Genomic DNA, 17,558 nt, shown 5'->3' on the forward strand with positions numbered 1-17,558 from the left:
GACTCCCCATCCTCCAATCAGAGGCGCGAATGGTCGCAGTGGGCGGGCCCTACCGGGCTCGAGTGCGTCGCGGCTCAGGCGCAGTGGGCAGGACCCGCTTAGCTCCCTGCGCCCGGCCGGACGGTTATAGGGCACGGGCAGGTGACTGCCTCAGCGCCTGAGGTAAAACTTGACTCCGTTTCTCGATAGGGGAACGTAGGGCTTGAGGGGCAGGAGGACGTCAGAGGGTTCGAGAGGGCTCCGCCGGGACCTCCGTGGTGCTCCCCGCTCAGGCGCCGTTGCGGACGCCCGCAGGTCCTGCTGACGGCTACGCGTAAAGAGCGGCGGGCGGCGCGCAGGCTGGACTGGGCTGCACTGCACCGCACCGCGCCGGCGCAGCGGTTCGGACGGGTCGTAGTGAGGGACACACCGCGTTAGTGCGCTCCGCACCGAGGGAGGGGGGGAAGGGGGAGAGAAGAAGAGAGAGGAGGGAGGGAAACTCCGGACCAGAGACAAAGGGGGGGGAGCAGAGCCGGGAACATCCGGGTCATTCGCCGCTGCCTCAATCCGGGACACACGCGGGTGCCGCGGCCGAGCACGGTGAGGCCTGGCCGGGCGAGGGGCCTGGGGCGGCGGGGCGGCGGCCGCGGGCCTTGCGACGGCGGGGTCCGGGCCGGTGCCTCGCGGCGCGGCGGTGCGCGGGCCCGGCGGTTCCCGGCGGTGCGGCCGGGCCCGACGGCGCGTCGCTGCCCGCCTCGGGAGGGCTCCGCGCTCTGCCCCTGCGCTGCGGCCCGCCCGCCCGCGGAGGTCTCGGCCGCTTCGGGCCGCGGTCGGCCGCCAAGCCGCGTGCGCCGACAGGCCCGCGCCCGGAGCTTCCCACCGCGCGAAGCGATTCCCCGGTGGGCGGGCGTCGGGTCGCCGCGCGCGGGCCTCGGCCGCTGCCCCGGCCGCTCCGCCGGACTCGCGAGACAAACGGCCGCGGCGGGGCCGGCGCTGCGCCGCTCCAGGCGGAGCTTCTGGGCCGGGCCGCCCCGCCGTTCCTTTTGTCGCTCTCGGAACTCCGGCGGCCGTGCGGGCCGGTACCGCCTGTGCCGCTCGTTTCGCTGCCTCGAGCAGGAGCGGACTTTGCGCGCCTGTTAGGAGGCGGTGCGCTTCGGTTGTACCTCAACCCTTGACTTTCTCTGCCTGTATGGGAAGGAAAGCTTATCTGGCAAACCGTGCCGGTGTACAAATCCTTACGGCGTCTGCTTCCGATCCGTGAAGTAATAAGTCTTAACGATTTTATTCATTTACTTATTTTTGAATGAATAGAGACTAAAGGAGCATGCTGTGTTATTTACAGACTATTTACGGGTCAGAGTCACAGACTTGATGGTTACTGTGCCATAGGAGCGCTGTGCTGTGCAGGGACTGCTTTATAGATAACATTGCAGTTTGGGTTGGGTTTGGTCCCAGCGGGTCCCAGGCAGCAGAGGTGAGGCACGGAGCGCTCTTGGAAGTTTCTGGTAATTCTCTAGTGAGTTGGTTGTGGTAAACGAGCCATTGCTCCCTCCTGGTGCTGGCGTGTGCAGGAGGGAGTAAAACTAAATGGAATGGGAAGACGGATTTTCTCGCTTGTATGGTGAGATACGATGGATGCATTTTCTCCAGCTTAGAACTTGGTGTTCTTTCCAGTGATGCACCTCTTTCGTACAATAAGTTGGGGCTTAATTGTGTTCACTCATAGTCAATTTCTCAGGTGAAGGAAGAAAAGGAAATCAGATCTGATATTTGAAACAAATGTGGAAAAAAAAGAAGTGCTTGGAAAAAAAAAATAAATATGGATTTTTGGGCAAGATTCCAAAGGGGAAAAATTATTTAAAAAAAAAAAAAAAAAGTGAGCATATCTTCAGGTTTAATGAAGTACTTAATTCCTTCCTGTTCCTTCGTAATTTCTGACCGCAGAATACATAGAGAGGTGTTCAACCTCTATTTATCCTGTCTTGAGCTCCAGCAGGGAGAAAGTTTGAGTAAGAGATCCAGTTTCTTTCACTGAATTGCTGTTAGTATGCATTGGCAATTTGTTGTTAGATTGATTTGCTTTTGAGGGGACTCCTAAGTAGTGGGATCTGTTTTTGAAGTGGGCTTTCAGTCCCAGTGGTCTCTTGTGCCTCGCTAACAGTTTGTGACAAGAGGCTTTGGGTGCTTGCTTGCCCTTGCCAGGGTAACCAAAGCCCGATGAAGAGCTTTGCCAGGCGCTGCCCAATGCTCGTCACGTTCTTAGTGGGAAGCACTGAAGTATTTTTACAAGCTGTAGAACTCACAGCCTGCTGTCCCACATCCTTCTGTGCTGGCTGTTCTTCATGCTCCTGGAGTCACCTGGAGAACTATGAAACTTTGAGATCAAAAAGCTGTAGGAAAACGCCAAAATTCTGGATTTCTTGTAAGGTGAAAAGGAAGTTTGGATAAGATCAGTTTGCATGCTCAGTGCAGGCAGCCGATCTACTGTACTCTGCCCAAAGATGACAATTGCAGTTATTTCAGACCTGTCTGAGACATTTTAACCAGAGTCTTGCAGAGGAGGGAGAGCACATATAGGCATTAGTTCAAGTTCAGATGTGGCTGAGCTGTTCTGTCCCAGTTGTGTTCAACAATACTAAATAATGAGCTGAAGTTTGACTATTGCTTGAGGTAATAAAAAATAAAAGTTCAAACCTAAAAGAGAGCCACTAAACAGTTGTGGTGGGTTAAAAGTATCAGCTAAGAATTACTAATACATAAAACAGTGTAATAGAACTCATTTCTTCTTCAAGGTATTTAGGAGTCTAAGTCTGGTTAGATGTGCCTGAAGTGACTGTTATTAAATCCCTGGCAAGTGTCGGTATTTATTGGATTTCCATTACATGGCCTTAATATTCAGAGGACTGGAATAGCAAATATTAAGTAGACAAAATATACAAACTTGGGAGCTAACCTGAAAATATGAATGCTTATCTCTTGGTCAGGTCTCTCTTAAGATATCCTAGTTAATCACGTTTGACTCATTAGTAAACTGTTCAGATTTGGACACTGAAGTTCTTAGCAGCTCTGCCACTCGGGCAAGAAGCTACTAAAATAAATACTGAGCTTAACAGTCACAGGTTCTACTTTATGTGAAGTAATGCTAACTAGCCTGAAATCATCTTCATTTAGTATATGCTGACTAGGAAGACTTTCTTCTTTATCGCTCACAAACCCTACTGTTGAAGTACTTGGTGTAGGAGCCAGAAGCTCTCTTAATGTTACCTGTAACTATTTAACTAGGTTGCTCAATGACAGATCTCTGAACTATTTTTACATGCCTTTTCTCTCCCTCCTTCCCTCCCCAATTCTTTATGAAATGTATCCTGCTGTGAAATTAAGTAATCACGCTTAATTTCTTGCCCCATGGGGGGGGGAGGGAAGAAAATAATCAAGAAACTGGCAATTCAGCTCAGGGAATGAAAGGTAGGCACTGGGAAAACCAAAGTGCTGTGTTTGGGAAGGAGGCGGTGTGCAGAACCTCATCAAGGGATTTTAGGTCTTGAGGTGCAAAAGAGTTTTTGGCTGTAACGGTGTGTGCACGTACACCAGAGAAAAAAGGATGTGGTCAAATTGGTGCTTCAGTCAAATGCCTCAAGATTTGAAAGAATTATTTGTAGAACAGAAAAAGTCTTTAATTTACCAGGGCATGGCATAGTGCAAAAGCCAGCAGGTTACAGAGCTGGCAAAATTGTTTTCCACTGGAAGAATTTGGTTGGTGTAGTTTGGTAGGACATAATGCTGTGTATGTGAACCTCAAGGGAAATACTGCCTAGCTGATTGTTAGTTATAGGGAAGGCAATGTGTTCATCTCCAGAGGAGGTGGCAGAGTTGCTATCTAACATTTGACTAGCTTATAAGCTATAATAATTTTTAAAAATTGATTGTGCAGAGTTAGTGTTATTGTTTTAGATCTCCAGGTGCTAAAAGCACAGCTGAAATTCTGTCACATGCTCATTAGTTCATTAAAATCTCTAGTAGGGATATGGGCTCATGAAATAAAATTACTCCCTTTGTAATTTTGTTGAAGGAGAGGTGCAAAGTTTGTTTTTGTTCTGGTTTCTCTTGGGAGGCTCTGCTTCGCTTGCTGGTGAGTTGACTGAAAGCTAAGTGCTATCTACAGTTCTGGTGTGAAGTCCTGCAAGTGTTCTTACATAACCAGGACACCAATGCCTGTTTTGGGAACATAGAATGAATACAGGATTCTTTTGTGTGTGTTTACTGTGCAGAGCATTAATGGTGCCTTCTAAAAAGCTTTAATTCTAGTTACATTCTAGCAGGAATTGTGCTGCTATCTGGAAGTGGAAAGGATTGAGCATGGGCGTGCAAACTGATCTGAGCTGGGGAAAAAGGAGGGAGAGGAGAGAAGGGGGGAGGGGTGGGAAGAGGTGTTTGCAAGGACTCTTAGTCTCTTAGTGTCTGTGCTGCTTGGGCACTTCTGATGCATGAATGTAAATGGAGAGCCTGATGTCTTCTAATCTTCGGAGTGAATGGCAGATGTGCACGAGTAATCAAGAGTGAGATTTTAAAACAAGGGCTTCTTGGGGCTAGAGTTGGTATGGTTGGGTAGTTCATGTATACAAGAGTTGCACTGTTTTAACTAATAATCCTTAATCAGTGTGCAAATGTTTGCTCTAAGGGAATGATAATATTTCTTTCACTAATTTTGTAAGCTTATTTAGGAGGAAGATACTGTTCTTGTGGTGGGTGCATGAAGCAGTTAGGCCAACTGTTCTTAACTTCACAGCTACCCAGTTTTAGTTCTTGATTAAAATGGGCAGAAGTGCAGTGGGGAGGAGGATTAAAGATAACTGGAGGTTTCTGACCACGTGGCTAACGAAACGATGAGTTTAGGTACAGTTTGACCATGAAAAATAAGGTCTCACTTTAAGAGCTCTTGTGGGTGAGTGGAGAATCCCCCCCTGAATCTGAGAGGCTGCTCTATTCAAGTGTCATGTCTAGAACTGCTCTCACGCTGTCCATAGTAGTGACCTGTGCTCTGCATGTCTGGGTTGCTGTACTGGGCCGTTACTTAAGACAGTGAAGATCCTGGAAGATTGTGCAGTTTACATGGGCATTTAAGACCTGTCCTGTGGAATAAACAAGCTGCTCACTGACTCCTCCTCAGTTAATTTCTGTCTTTTGTTCCTGCTGCTGTCTAGAGCCTTTCTACTGACATCAAAATCATTTCAGTTTTTAAATCCTGTGCCCGTGTTGCTTTTGTGTAGAACCCTGGATTTTAGCAGAGACTTGATCTGTTAGTGGCATTTCTAATTTTCCTGTTTGCAAGAAATGGGAGTAGTGCAGGTGTTTGTCTTCAGAGGAGAGCCATACCTTTCATGATGTCACAGAGGGCTAGATATGCCTTTGTCAGTCACACAAGTAGGAAATCTGAGCCCTTTTTCCTATCAGTGATAGTGTTACTGCTACCAAGATACTTGAAAAATTATTTTGACAGTGTGATTCAAATATGAAATACACAGAAATACATGTAAAACTAGGTCAAGTCCAGTACCTGAGAGGTAGTTGGTGTGGGGTAACTTGATGACATTATTCCTGGTGTTAACATCTGCAGTGTGCAAAAACATGTTGTGGCTACAGTAGAAATGGAAGGCCAAAAGACTTCTTGAGTGATCAGAACTCTTATATGGAGAACATAATGTTACTTACATAGTAAATACAGCTAAATGTAAATTTAGCTGTACTAAAAGCAACTGTTTTTGTTTTAGAGGGAATCTGAATATGTCTGGCATAGCTCTAAGTAGACTTGCACAGGAGAGAAAAGCCTGGAGAAAAGATCATCCATTTGTAAGTATATATGAGCACTGTTAACTTTCTGACTTGTACAGTTATGTTATGTTATGATTGTCTCTTTCCCGGATGTGTTACAGTAATTGAATTTTTAAATAAGAAACTGCTTAAAACCGTGTTTTGCACAAAGAAATAACTGTATGAATTAGATGTGGCATGACTATCTTCTGAAATACTCACCTTTTGTTTTTGTTTTGTCTTAATTCAGGGATTTGTAGCAGTACCTACAAAAAATCCAGATGGCACGATGAATCTAATGAACTGGGAATGTGCTATTCCAGGAAAGAAGGGGGTAAGGCATTCTGTTGTGCTGACAGTTCGCTTATGCTGGGAAGTAACATAAATGTGATTGTGTATTATGCTGAGAACTGTGAGAGTATAAGTTGCATGTAGTTTAATGTCCAGTGGCATAATCCAAATATTTACAGAACACACCGTGGGTCTGTTGTTCAGCTTTTGGCACTGATCACCTTAAGAAATATTTTTCAGAGAAGTGTGGAAAAATTCTGTATGAGGCAAATTGAGATACTCTTCTGCTTAATGTCAGCCATTATTGTGAGTTGTCTGCTTACTAAACACTGGTTTAAACTGTCAAGTTGGAACATTTATACTATTCAGTTACTTCTGGTGGTTAACTTCTAGTAACGTTGTTGTGTTTTTGGTTTTTTTTGTCCACCAACTAATGAGACACTTCAGTCCTACAGAGGTGCTGCACTGTAGCACTAATCTTAATCTTTTAAATTTCATGGAAAATAATTCTGTAATATTCACTCAAAATTTGACTGTTTTCAATTCTGTGGAGTTTTGCCTGTGTGTTATGGAAAGAATGTAATTATCTAACAGAGGTTCTTTTTATCTGATTTCATTTGTACTTCTGAAAATAAATAGTCCTGGTCTTTACAGAAATTAATCTTTGCCCTTATTTCAGTCAGAGTGGTCAGCTTCTGGGGGGAGGACAAATGCTAACTTAATGCATGGGGACAGTCATTAATGCACAAAGCTTTTTTTGATTCATATAGTGCTAGTATAACTTACCTTTCTGATTTATTTCATTTTCCAAGTTATTTGTGAATTCAGCAGATGCGTTTGTGTCTTTGAGATAATTCTATTAATTACTTGCAAGAGAATGAAAAACTCCCATCTTTGGTGTCTTGTTGGATGTAGGATGACTGTTGCTTTGCCTCTTCTACTGCCTCTTCTTGACATCTTGCTTAAGTCCCCTTAACATCTCTTGTACTACATTCAGAGAAGGCTGTGAGCAAAACCTGCAGATTCCATACTCTTACCACAATTAGATTAATGTTGAACATAAATTTGCTGCTAAGGATGCAACTTAATTCAATTATTTGATAGCTGTCTGTATAACAGATAACCTACTTTTGTTGAACTCTCAAAAGTGCACGCTATTTTTTTTAAAGTACCAACATGATTTAGCACAGTATAAGGACAAACTTACCCCCTTGTGTCTTACTCAAACAAGATTATCCCTCACAGTAAGCAGTTGTACCTTATCAAGATGTCGCCTTTAAATACATAAAAACTCCTACAGCCAACTTCTTTCCTCCTAGCAAGTGCTTCACCCTAGGAAAAGACTGATTACGTTCATGTAGTTCCTGATAGGGATCTAACAAAAAAAGTAGTTCTTAATCAGTGTAGTCTCTTCAGCAAGAAGCAGTGTGTCTTGTTTGTCTCTACCAGGAAAAAAGCAGTTGCTGTATATTGTGCTCCTGTTTGGAGGCACACTGTACTGCAGCTCTTTCCCCTGACACAGTACAATGGGTGAAACCACCAGAGTGCTTTCTTGTCAACCAGATGGAAAAATTGTAGTACAAGTGATTTTGTTCCTGAGAGAAAACCCAGGAAACTGCAAACCTGTTAGTCTAATCTTGTTTGGAAAAGTTATGGAGAAAATTATCCCAGAGGCTACTGAAAACTTTAAAACAAAATAAAATAAAAAAAACTGTTAGCAGGCATAGTCAATGTGGGTTCATCAAGAAAAAGTACTGCCTTAGTAATATGATCTACTTCTCTGATAAGGTCACCTGCTTGGTGGGTGAAGGGAAGGTGATGCATGTAATCTGTCTGTATTTTAGGAAGGCCTTTAATACCTTATGGACAACTTATACTACTGTGATATAAACAGGTTCTTGCTGTTTTAAGTGATGAACTGGCTCAAAAGTAGAGCTCGGAGGGCTGTCTCTGGCAGGTAGCTGGTCACTAGTAGCATTCCGCAGGGCTCCAGCCCAAGGCTGGTTCTATTTGGTGTTTTTTATCAGTGATCTGAATACAAGAGTGGAATGCATCTTTGGCAGGTTGACTCCCTGGAGGGCTGAGAGGGCCTTGAAAAGGGATCTGGGTAGGACAGAGCATTGGGTCATTATCATTAGCAAGTTCAGTGAAGGTAAATGCTAGAGTAATGCTGGACATGGGTACAGGCTGGGAGCTAAATGTTTGGAGGCATGCTCAGCAGACAGGGACCTGGAGATGCTGGTGAGCACCATGCTCAACATGAGCCAGCAGTGCCCTAGCAGCAAACTGCATTTTGAGTGCATTCAGTGCAGCGTAGCCAACTGGTCAGAGGTAATTCTGCCACTATATCTAGCATTGGTGTGGCCTCACCTTGAGCATGGTGTGCAGTTCTGAGATCACACATAAGTATAAAAACATAGCACAACACAAAGAGCAACCAAGGTGGTAAAGGACTGGAAGACTGTTTTTTATATACTGTAACTGTACTTGTATCTGGAATTACCAATGTTTGTATCAAATCTGTCGATGACTGAGCAATACCTGGAAGCTGTAGTAAAGTGGAAAAGAAAATATAATGAGCTAATCTTAAAAAAAAAAAAAAAAAAAAAAAAAAAAAGCTACCAGTAGGATATCTTATCTCATTGTAGGTAGTGTGCTGTAGTGTAGAGCAACTCTTTTCTAATGGTTAGAAAGTGTCTTGTGCTTTGTCTGGGGAATTATTGTTCTTGTTTTCTTTTCCCATGTTTGACTTGTTCTTGTCGTAATCAAAACACTACCTTAACTTCTTTTGTAGACACCGTGGGAAGGAGGCTTATTTAAACTACGGATGCTTTTCAAGGATGACTACCCTTCTTCACCCCCAAAATGTAAGAAAAATGACACCAAAAAAACCACACCGTACATATAGTAGAACAGTATTTAATAGTCCATGAGGTTGTACAATAGTTGTCACTTTCTTACTGAGTTTTTTTCCTACTGAAAGTTTCTTTTTTTTCCCCATCCCACACTTGGCATTTGGAATATTGAGATGAACTGAGCTAAGTGCTCAATGCTAACAAAACTAGAAGGGTGAACTGCTATTTGGATTTCCTCAAAGTCTGTCAGAAGCACCTCTTGAAGTATTCTCTACTTAATCAGCACTCTAAATTAGAGGTAGTAATAGGTAGGCATGATTAGTTTAAGACTTTAGTGGGTATTTAGGCTTTTCTTGCTGTAAAGTTAGTCTTCTATGTGGAGAACTCACAGGAAAAAACATTATAATTCCACCAACTTTCACCTTTTCATCTGTTCATTCTAAATATGGAAGTTTTATTTATTGTACATGAGATTAGAAAAAATACTTGTTTTACTTGTTATGGAATCTTCTGGAACTCAAGCTTATGTGCTTAAGATAAGATGTGTGGCTCCTAATGCAGCTTCTGCTTTCCCATCAAACTTCACTGAGCAGCTGATAAGCAAAACATAATTGTAATGTAAGAATGGATTAGAAAACTGAGTAGCATAGACTTTTTATGTACCATTAAACAAGTGTTCTTTACATTCATCAAGATGATAGCTATAGGAATTAAGGCTTATTAAGATTAAAGAGATGCTAGAATATAGTCTGCCAGTAGGAAAGTTGTATAACCAACCTTTTCAATCAGTCCCACAGATTAGGCTTGTTTCCTCTTGTTGAATTCATGTTGGTTATACAAAAAGTGAAATTGAACAATAATACCAGAAATTTGGTATTTTTTGTATGGCATTTTCAATATACTACAGTGAGAGGAAAATAAACAAGTGACAGGCAGTATCTTTCTTTTAAGAATAGTGTACAGGATCTAAGTATAGGATTGATTTAAAAAGTTATTGTGTAGCTACTATGAACCTTTTTGACAGTTTCTGTTCCTAAACCAACACATTACTGGTCACAATGATGCTGTGAAATTGCCTGGAGTGATAACACAGACATGGCAGGCTTCCTGTCTTTGGTACAGGCCAAGCCAAAGTTCAGCGCTTTAACAGTAGCTATGGAGATCTCCCTTTTGGTGGCTGAGGGAGGTTAGATGGGGAACGGTGGTGCAGAGAGAAGTGTGTGTCTGTGTGTGTGTCTGTGTGTGTGTCTGTGTGTGTGTCTGTGTGTGTGTCTGTGTGTGTGTCTGTGTGTGTGTCTGTGTGTGTGTCTGTGTGTGTGTCTGTGTGTGTGTCTGTGTGTGTGTCTCTTTCTCTCTCACTGGCCAGTTTGTTCTACACCAATGGTCTAAACAATCTGTTACATATTAGCATTGGCTTTGCATGCAAATAATTTTTTTTTTCCCCCCCCTCAGGTAAATTTGAACCACCATTATTCCACCCAAACGTGTATCCTTCAGGCACAGTGTGTCTCTCCATCTTAGAGGAGGATAAGGACTGGAGGCCAGCAATCACAATTAAACAGGTCATTAGTTGTATATATGCATATAATTATCCTTCTTTCTTGTTTGCCTGTTTATCTTACATGAATGTAAAATGTTCATTATGTGTTTCTACGGTTGGGATTTTTGGTGTGAATGTAGTGATTTTTTTATTATTATTTTTTCCTTTAGTTGCATATTTCTTCCTAACTTAGTGATATCCGTGCCTGTGTTATTTCTGTACCTTCTTCCACAGATCTTGTTAGGAATACAGGAACTTCTAAATGAACCAAATATTCAAGACCCAGCTCAAGCAGAGGCGTACACAATTTACTGGTAAGTATGTGGATCAGCATGAGAGCTGCCGTGTTGCCTACAGCTGTCTGTTGCTGAGTGTTACATGCAGATGTTTTTGGGAATGATCAAGGGAGCTTTTCTGCCTGCATGGCTATATCCTGCGGAGATGCCTAGCTTGTATTGAACTCAAGCTAAGCAATATCTTCAGCATTTATAGGCTAATGGAACTTGTAACAATGTGACAACAGAAAGCATGAAGATGCACTCAGTTGAATCATGATTCTCATCTTGGTCTCAGACCAATACAGATTCCTTTCCCCTAAAAGCTAACTGAGGAGTAGTGACAAAGAATAATGATTTCATGAGAACAGTGACAGTGAGAAGAAAGAGAGTGGATTAGTTGACAAGTTCCACTGATAAAGTAATTTAGTTCTGTCCAGTAATGTGTACCCATAAGTGCTTGTGCCTGAGGTTGAAGAGCGGCTGTGGTTGCTAGGATTGTATAATTTTTGAAAACTGATGTTCAAAATTGTTTTTAAAAGCACAGAAAGCTTGTAGCTTTAGTGAAATTAAAATTTGAACCAAAAAACCCCGCACTTTTTTAGGCTTAATCTTAAAATTTTCCTACCATTAAAAATGGATGACTGAGCCACAATTTTTAAGGAAGCAGCATACTCCATAAACGTTTTTGGCACTGACAGCTACTGAAATAACGACCAAAATAGAAATGTAAAATGAGACAGAAGAACAAGTCTTCAGGAGAGTCCCAAGTTTGAAAAATAGCTTGTATGCAAAGTCTCATTAAAACGCCATGTCAAAAATGCCATACAAGACCCTAGTGAAAAGGAAGCATAGGGATGGAGAGTGTGTCTGTATCTTATTTGTAGGCATTACTCAAGGTTATTTTTAAAGTATCTCTGAAGACTGAGTGTGTTCAAATGGAGGATGGTTGTAGGCAGTGCCTTAGGGAGCAAGTAATGACAAGGCAGACCCCCTCCTTTTTTCCTCTTGAAAAAGAAAAAATAGTCTAAGGAATTGTGGAGCAGGAATAGGCTATATATATTTTCAGAGAATTATTCTATGACCCATTTTATACTTTCCCTCATACATTTATGCAAAAACAATCTCTGCTGGTCTTGTTCCTGCATTACTGCAGAGGCTGAAAAGGCAGGCTGTCAATTGGTACCTCGATGACTGGTTGGTACTAATTAATATTGTTTCAAGGATGCAGTAGTTCAAAGGAAGTAAAGATGAGTTTCAGTGTGTATAAGCTTTAAACCTCCTTTGTTTTTAGAGGGAAGGGAGAAAAAGATGAGGGAGAGACATCAGAGGGGTCATATACCAGCTACTATTTGTATTTGTGCTAAGGCTTCCCAGATAATAGTCAGTAGTGTTTCTGAACCTGTTTCTCTATGAGCCACTTCCCAAAAGTAAGATCTGCTTCTGCTAACCTGTGATAAAATAAATACAAATCAAATTAAAAAAAAAAAGCTTTTTTGTTTTAACTCTACAACTCTCCCTGGGGGGGAGAACAACCTTATTGCGAATGAACTCTTAGGCATATTTTGGAGATTACAGATACAGAAATGTGTAGTCTGTGATTTATCCTCTTCGTGTCTTTTGGACATGCATAGTATTACAGCTGGGTTAATTTATTTCTACAGCTGTACATCAGGACACACTTGTTACTGCCTAATGAGGAATTGTTAAAAGCAGCTCAGCAGGGCAAAATTGATTGCATGTGTAATTAGGCATAGTTTAACAGCACTGCATTTGCATCTTCCTCAGTATGTCTTTTAGACAAGTTGTCAAACTTCAAGAGTCAACTTCATCAACTAAGTAAGAATCCTTGGACTTGTTCTCATTTTTGGGATTGCCTTTGTACAGTTTTTCTGTAACTGCAGTACTTCTGATGTGCTGAGCTACTTGCTCCTCTCCTGTAGTTGTGCAGTCTGCTATTGAAGGCATTCGTTGGTCACTCTGAGTTGGGAGAATTAAGAGCTAGAAATAGGGGAGAGAATTGTACAATATGGTCTGATTTTTTTTTTTCAAGCTTTAATTGCCCTTTCTTTTTCTTCTGTTCAGCCAAAACAGAGTGGAATACGAAAAGAGGGTTCGAGCACAAGCCAAGAAGTTTGCACCATCATAAGCATCTGTCATGCAGCATCTTAAAAAGGAAGGGATTGGTTTGGCAAGAACTTGTTTACAAAACTTTTGCAAAATCTAATGTTGCTATGTACAATTAATATCCACTTAGGGGAGGGGGTTGTATGTGTGCCATTTTCCATATTCGCCACTTGTATACAGTTCTAAATTTGCTGAATTGCCCCCAGTTTTTTCATACAGGGTCTCTTCCTTCAGTCTTTTGTATTTTTGATTGTTATGTAAAACTTGCTTTTATTTTAATATTGATGTCAGTATTTCAACTGCTGTAAAATTATAAACTTTTATACTTCTATAAATTCACTAGTATCTCTAGTTACTTTGCTATCTGATGCAGGCATGCTTTAAAATGTTAGAACTATATTTAGCCTTTAGCTGGCTGTATGGAAAAATAAAAATCATGCCCTCCACCCCCTTCCCTCCCTGAATTTGTTTTTCTATCTTTCAGAAACTAGGTTGTTATTGCTTAAGAGCCTCTGAGATCCAAAGTCAGCCAGCATCCTTATTCTGCATCACTTCCTTTGTGTTTATATGGCATTGTCTGTGTTGCTGTTTAGAGTAAATAAACTGTTTATATAAAGGGCTTTGTTTCATCATCTTCATTAAAATTACTGAACGACTGCTGTTCAAGCAGCTCTGAACACAAGTCAATTTAAGAGCTCTGATGCCATACTTCTCAGCTGCTGCCTTCCTTAATTTTCCCTGTCCCTGACATAATGGTGGTCTGTCTCTGAGCCCTAAGCGGTAACTACATGCAGCTGTTCTATGCTTGATCAGTTCCTTAAACAGTTCATGGAATTGTATGACTGGCTGGAGATCAACTGCTTATCGTATATCATGGGACCTACAGACTGGTATGACTACTTGAATATGAAATAATACAAGTCTAACATGAAGAAAAATAGGAACCCTCCAAAGAAGGTGAGGGGACCTACAGGATCTGAGCATTCTATGTAAGTAACATTATGGATTGTCTTTATATCCAATTCTGCTGAAGGGTTTGTGGAGGCTTGCTTAAAATTTGAAACCAGTTGGGTGCTTGAAACTCAAGAGTATCTATTATAAGTAAGTTAAAGGAAGAAAAATACAATTCATAACAGCTCCTCTCTTGTTATGTAAACAGGCAGCCATATGGAGAAGTCTCTCAAATCTTGAAGGGATGATGTATATTTATGAGTTTGTAGAGTAACACTTCAATAATGCAAATGCAGGCAGATACACTGTTGAACCTGCTAACTGAAATTTTGTGGTAATTTCATGAATATGAAATGTTAAAACAACGTATATTGCTTTGGACTGTCTGTATCTGAGCAAATCAGATCTAACACTGAGTGAGATTTTAAAAGAATTCTTGTTAGTTTTTTTTTTTTTTAAGCTAAGGCATTTTGTTTACCCTAAATTGGATGGAATTGAAATGTATATGGCAGGGTCAAGCCACCAAAAGTCAGAGGCTCTGTATGTTGTAGGCAATAACCTAGTTGTGTTGTCCAGGTAAAATATACTCAGGAATTGTTTTCTGCAGTGTACCAGTGAAAATAATCCTTATAAATCACTTACCAGAAACATTGACTACAATGTTTTTTTTTATTTGCATAACTAAGCATAACTAAGCTTTTGGATTTCTTAAATAATTCTTTATGGAAGGCCTATCTTAAAATAGGCCTTACATGCATCAATAGACCTACAAACGTATCTTTAGCCTAAGATGAGAGGCCCACATAAACAAAAGACACTTGCTGAGCACCCCACAGTTACAGGTGGAAAGGCTACTTTGTTAACAAGAAAGTTTATTTGCACAAGAAAGTGTAGAACTCCATCAGGCTGTTGGCATGTTTTTGGTGTGGTTTTCTTTGTTTTCACTTCTCAGGTAGTTGATTTATTATTGGCTGTTCTTGGAAAAACTTCCCAGGATCATCATCATCATGTTCACTGTTCTCACTACTGCTCTCACTGGTATCATCTGGAGTGCTCACACTGTCCTCCTCTGATTCTTCATTACTTTGTGTTATTCTGGAAATATTTTTCAGGATTATAAAAGCACAACAAACTTCTAATAAGAAAAAAATTTAAAATTTCATTACCTTGAAGAATTGATTGGCCTATTGGGATTACAAAATTCCTTTCCTGAGTCAACATCAAATGGATCTGGAAAAAGAAGAGATACACATTTAGATGGTCTGACTTCATTTATTTTTGAGAACATTACTGGCAGGGAAGGCATATGAAACCTGGTTCAGCTTTCTGAAAAGCTTCACATACTCATTTGGTCACAAGAGGTCAGAAGCCAACAACTTAGAATTTGTTCATTGTTACTGTCTTAAGTTATTCTACATTCATTGTATTTCATGAGATTAAAGGAGAAAAAAGGAGACTAGTTAGAAAGGAGGAATTCTTCCTTACCTATTTCTTCTTCTTTTATTTCTTTGACACTAGCTAGAAAGTCCTTTTCAACACCTAGCACTTCTTCATGGCACTGACAAGCTGCATATTTTTCCAAGAGATTTTTGTTCAGCTCAATAAATGTCTTCCCCCATTTAAATTTCCTTAGAAGAATGGTGGCTAGGTCTGGGAATCCTTTAACAGAAAACAGAGGATCATGGTCTCCAGTATGAGATTTCATTCAGCTTACAGGTTTCTAAGTTCAGCACCTATCTCCCTATCACTACAGCAGTGAGGTGTACACCAGCATTTTGTTTTTAGTGTTTAGGGATTCAGATTTCTTAAAATGATTTCACCTTAACTTGAATAGTTAATCAAATTGAAGAAAAGCTCTGTCTTTTAGTAAGTATGACATGAAAATATTTCATACAGTTAACGGTTCAGGCTGTAGATCCTGCAGTCCTTCAGTGAAAGAGCAGTTGCACATATCTTCAGAGGGTAAGGTTTGCCAGCAGTACACTGGAGGATGCCTGTTTGTCAAGAAGCTTCTCTGATGAGTTTGGAAAACAACTTGAGGAGACAGTTTGTTTTTATTGCTCTTAACCAGAAGAGCAATAACACAGAACACAACAGCCAGCACAAGGACAGAGGTGCACAAGGATTCACCACCTTTTCCCTGGTGGTTTTTGGTAAGTTTTCTAATATTACATGCCATACTGAGAAAATTTGGATCATCAGATTCTGTGTCCTGGACATGAACCCCAGCCCAGTGATAACTGATGGCTACCAGACAGAAGTACTTGGAAGAGAACTAGACAACTTCATTCTAAATTCAAGACCAAATATGTCAGCATTACAGTTTATTCTGTCAAAAACCATCTCCTCATTATATTAAAAATGTCAGAACTGCTGGTAATGTATTTTCTATCAGACACATTGCAGCCTACCAACAATGCAAAAAGCTGCAGCAAAAGCTTCCACACAAGACAGCTTGCACGGCCGGCCGTAGTTGACAGGATTTGCAGCCACCAAGTAAGGCAGCAGCCTTAGATGACCTCCTCTCATTTTCTTAAAAGGCGTTTCTTCTAATTTAGCCCATGAGCAATCTATAACTGCAATTCCATTCTGAGCAATGATATGCCTGAAAAGAGAAACATCTATGAGAACTTTGTAATAGCTGTGACAAATTTGAATGCCCCCTTTGTCAATCAAGAAGTATGTTTTACAATGATCTAAAATAGAGAGGTATGATATAGTAACACGGTTTTCTTTAGAAACTGTAGGTGGCAAGAAAAGTTTAAAACTGAAAATGAAAAACTGAAGGATTAAAAGCATGATAGAAGCATAGTTAGAAGTTACATATTCATGCTTAACAACAAAGTTCAGAACTAAGCTCTTCACCAGCTTCTGAAGAAAAATCTTTTCTCTAAACAAATAAATCTTTGTAAAAGTTCTGCAGCCACATCTGAAGAAACTTCTGTGTTTCTCCACAAGGTGCTGTGGTTAACAGCTTGCACTGCCACAGCCTCACAGCCCAGGGAGCGCTTCCCAGAGGAGATGCAGCAGCTCCAGGCTGTCATTCTGCACGCAGCACACACTTGGAGCTTTCATTAGGAATCCACAGACACTTTTCTCACCTAACCCCAGATGTGTAAAAATCCTAGCCGAATTTTAATAAAATAGCTCACGTTCACGTATCAATATAACATAGCGCAGCAGGAGGGTCAACATTTACTCTGCAGCACAGTTTCGGCCGCAATCGATGATTAAAACGTTCTCCCCCGGCCGACGTGAGGCGCGCAGATGCCGCACCGCCGCGCCTACCTGTCGGCGGGAGAGACGCAGACGGCGGCCAGAGGGCTGAGAACGACGCCGGGAAACCTCTGGCTGAGGCGCAGGTTTCGGAGCAGCCCTTTTCGGGCCAGTTTCCTCCCGGTGCATCTCTTAGGATCGCAGTGTCCGAGCTCCCACATGGCAAGCGGACACGGAATCTCCGCCTCCGGGCCGCACTCCTCGGCGCCCCGCTCTCCCTCCACACAAGCTGAAAACAGCAGGCACGCGTTAGTGGGAAGCACCTCGCTTCTGTCAGGCTCCGCGGAGCGCTTCCCACACCTCTCAGCGCGGCCTCCGTTTCCGCAGCGAAGGTGTCGAGGCTGTGAGGGTCGCGCCGCGGGGCTGAGGCACCGGCGGACGGCGGCACGCGCCTGCCGCGCTTCGGAGCGCCGCGCCTCGCCGCGCCGCGCTTCATGGCCCCGCGCTCGGGCGGAA

At 42.0% G+C, this 17,558-nt stretch overlaps 2 protein-coding genes across 5 annotated transcripts; one reads left to right on the forward strand and one right to left on the reverse strand.

Moving 5' to 3' along the window:
- Positions 1–21: 21 nt before the first annotated feature.
- UBE2I (ubiquitin conjugating enzyme E2 I) lies at positions 22–13,494 on the forward strand. 4 transcript variants are annotated; one of them, XM_085237331.1, is made up of 7 exons: positions 22–162; positions 5,748–5,826; positions 6,038–6,121; positions 8,873–8,945; positions 10,386–10,495; positions 10,708–10,787; positions 12,834–13,494. In XM_085237331.1, exons 2-7 carry the CDS (start codon positions 5,761–5,763, stop codon positions 12,895–12,897), a joined length of 477 nt encoding a protein of 158 aa, XP_085093457.1. In that variant the 5' UTR covers positions 22–162; positions 5,748–5,760; the 3' UTR covers positions 12,898–13,494. The 4 variants fall into 4 exon arrangements, with proteins under 4 accessions (XP_085093457.1, XP_085093458.1, XP_085093456.1 ...); XM_085237332.1 differs by lacking the exon at positions 22–162 and adding an exon at positions 304–412; XM_085237330.1 differs by lacking the exon at positions 22–162 and adding an exon at positions 446–579.
- Positions 13,495–14,681: 1,187 nt separating this feature from the next.
- TSR3 (TSR3 ribosome maturation factor) lies at positions 14,682–17,538 on the reverse strand. Its single transcript, XM_019620770.2, has 6 exons — positions 17,403–17,538; positions 17,115–17,331; positions 16,238–16,431; positions 15,312–15,485; positions 14,993–15,056; positions 14,682–14,921 (listed from the first exon to the last, which is right to left on the reverse strand). The coding sequence occupies exons 1-6, from the start codon at positions 17,536–17,538 to the stop codon at positions 14,768–14,770; spliced, it is 939 nt and encodes a 312-aa protein (XP_019476315.2). The 3' UTR covers positions 14,682–14,767.
- Positions 17,539–17,558: the final 20 nt, after the last annotated feature.

Source organism: Meleagris gallopavo, chromosome 16, assembly GCF_905368555.1.
Source record: "Meleagris gallopavo chromosome 16, MGAL_WU_HG_1.1, whole genome shotgun sequence".
Taxonomy (NCBI): domain Eukaryota; kingdom Metazoa; phylum Chordata; class Aves; order Galliformes; family Phasianidae; genus Meleagris; species Meleagris gallopavo.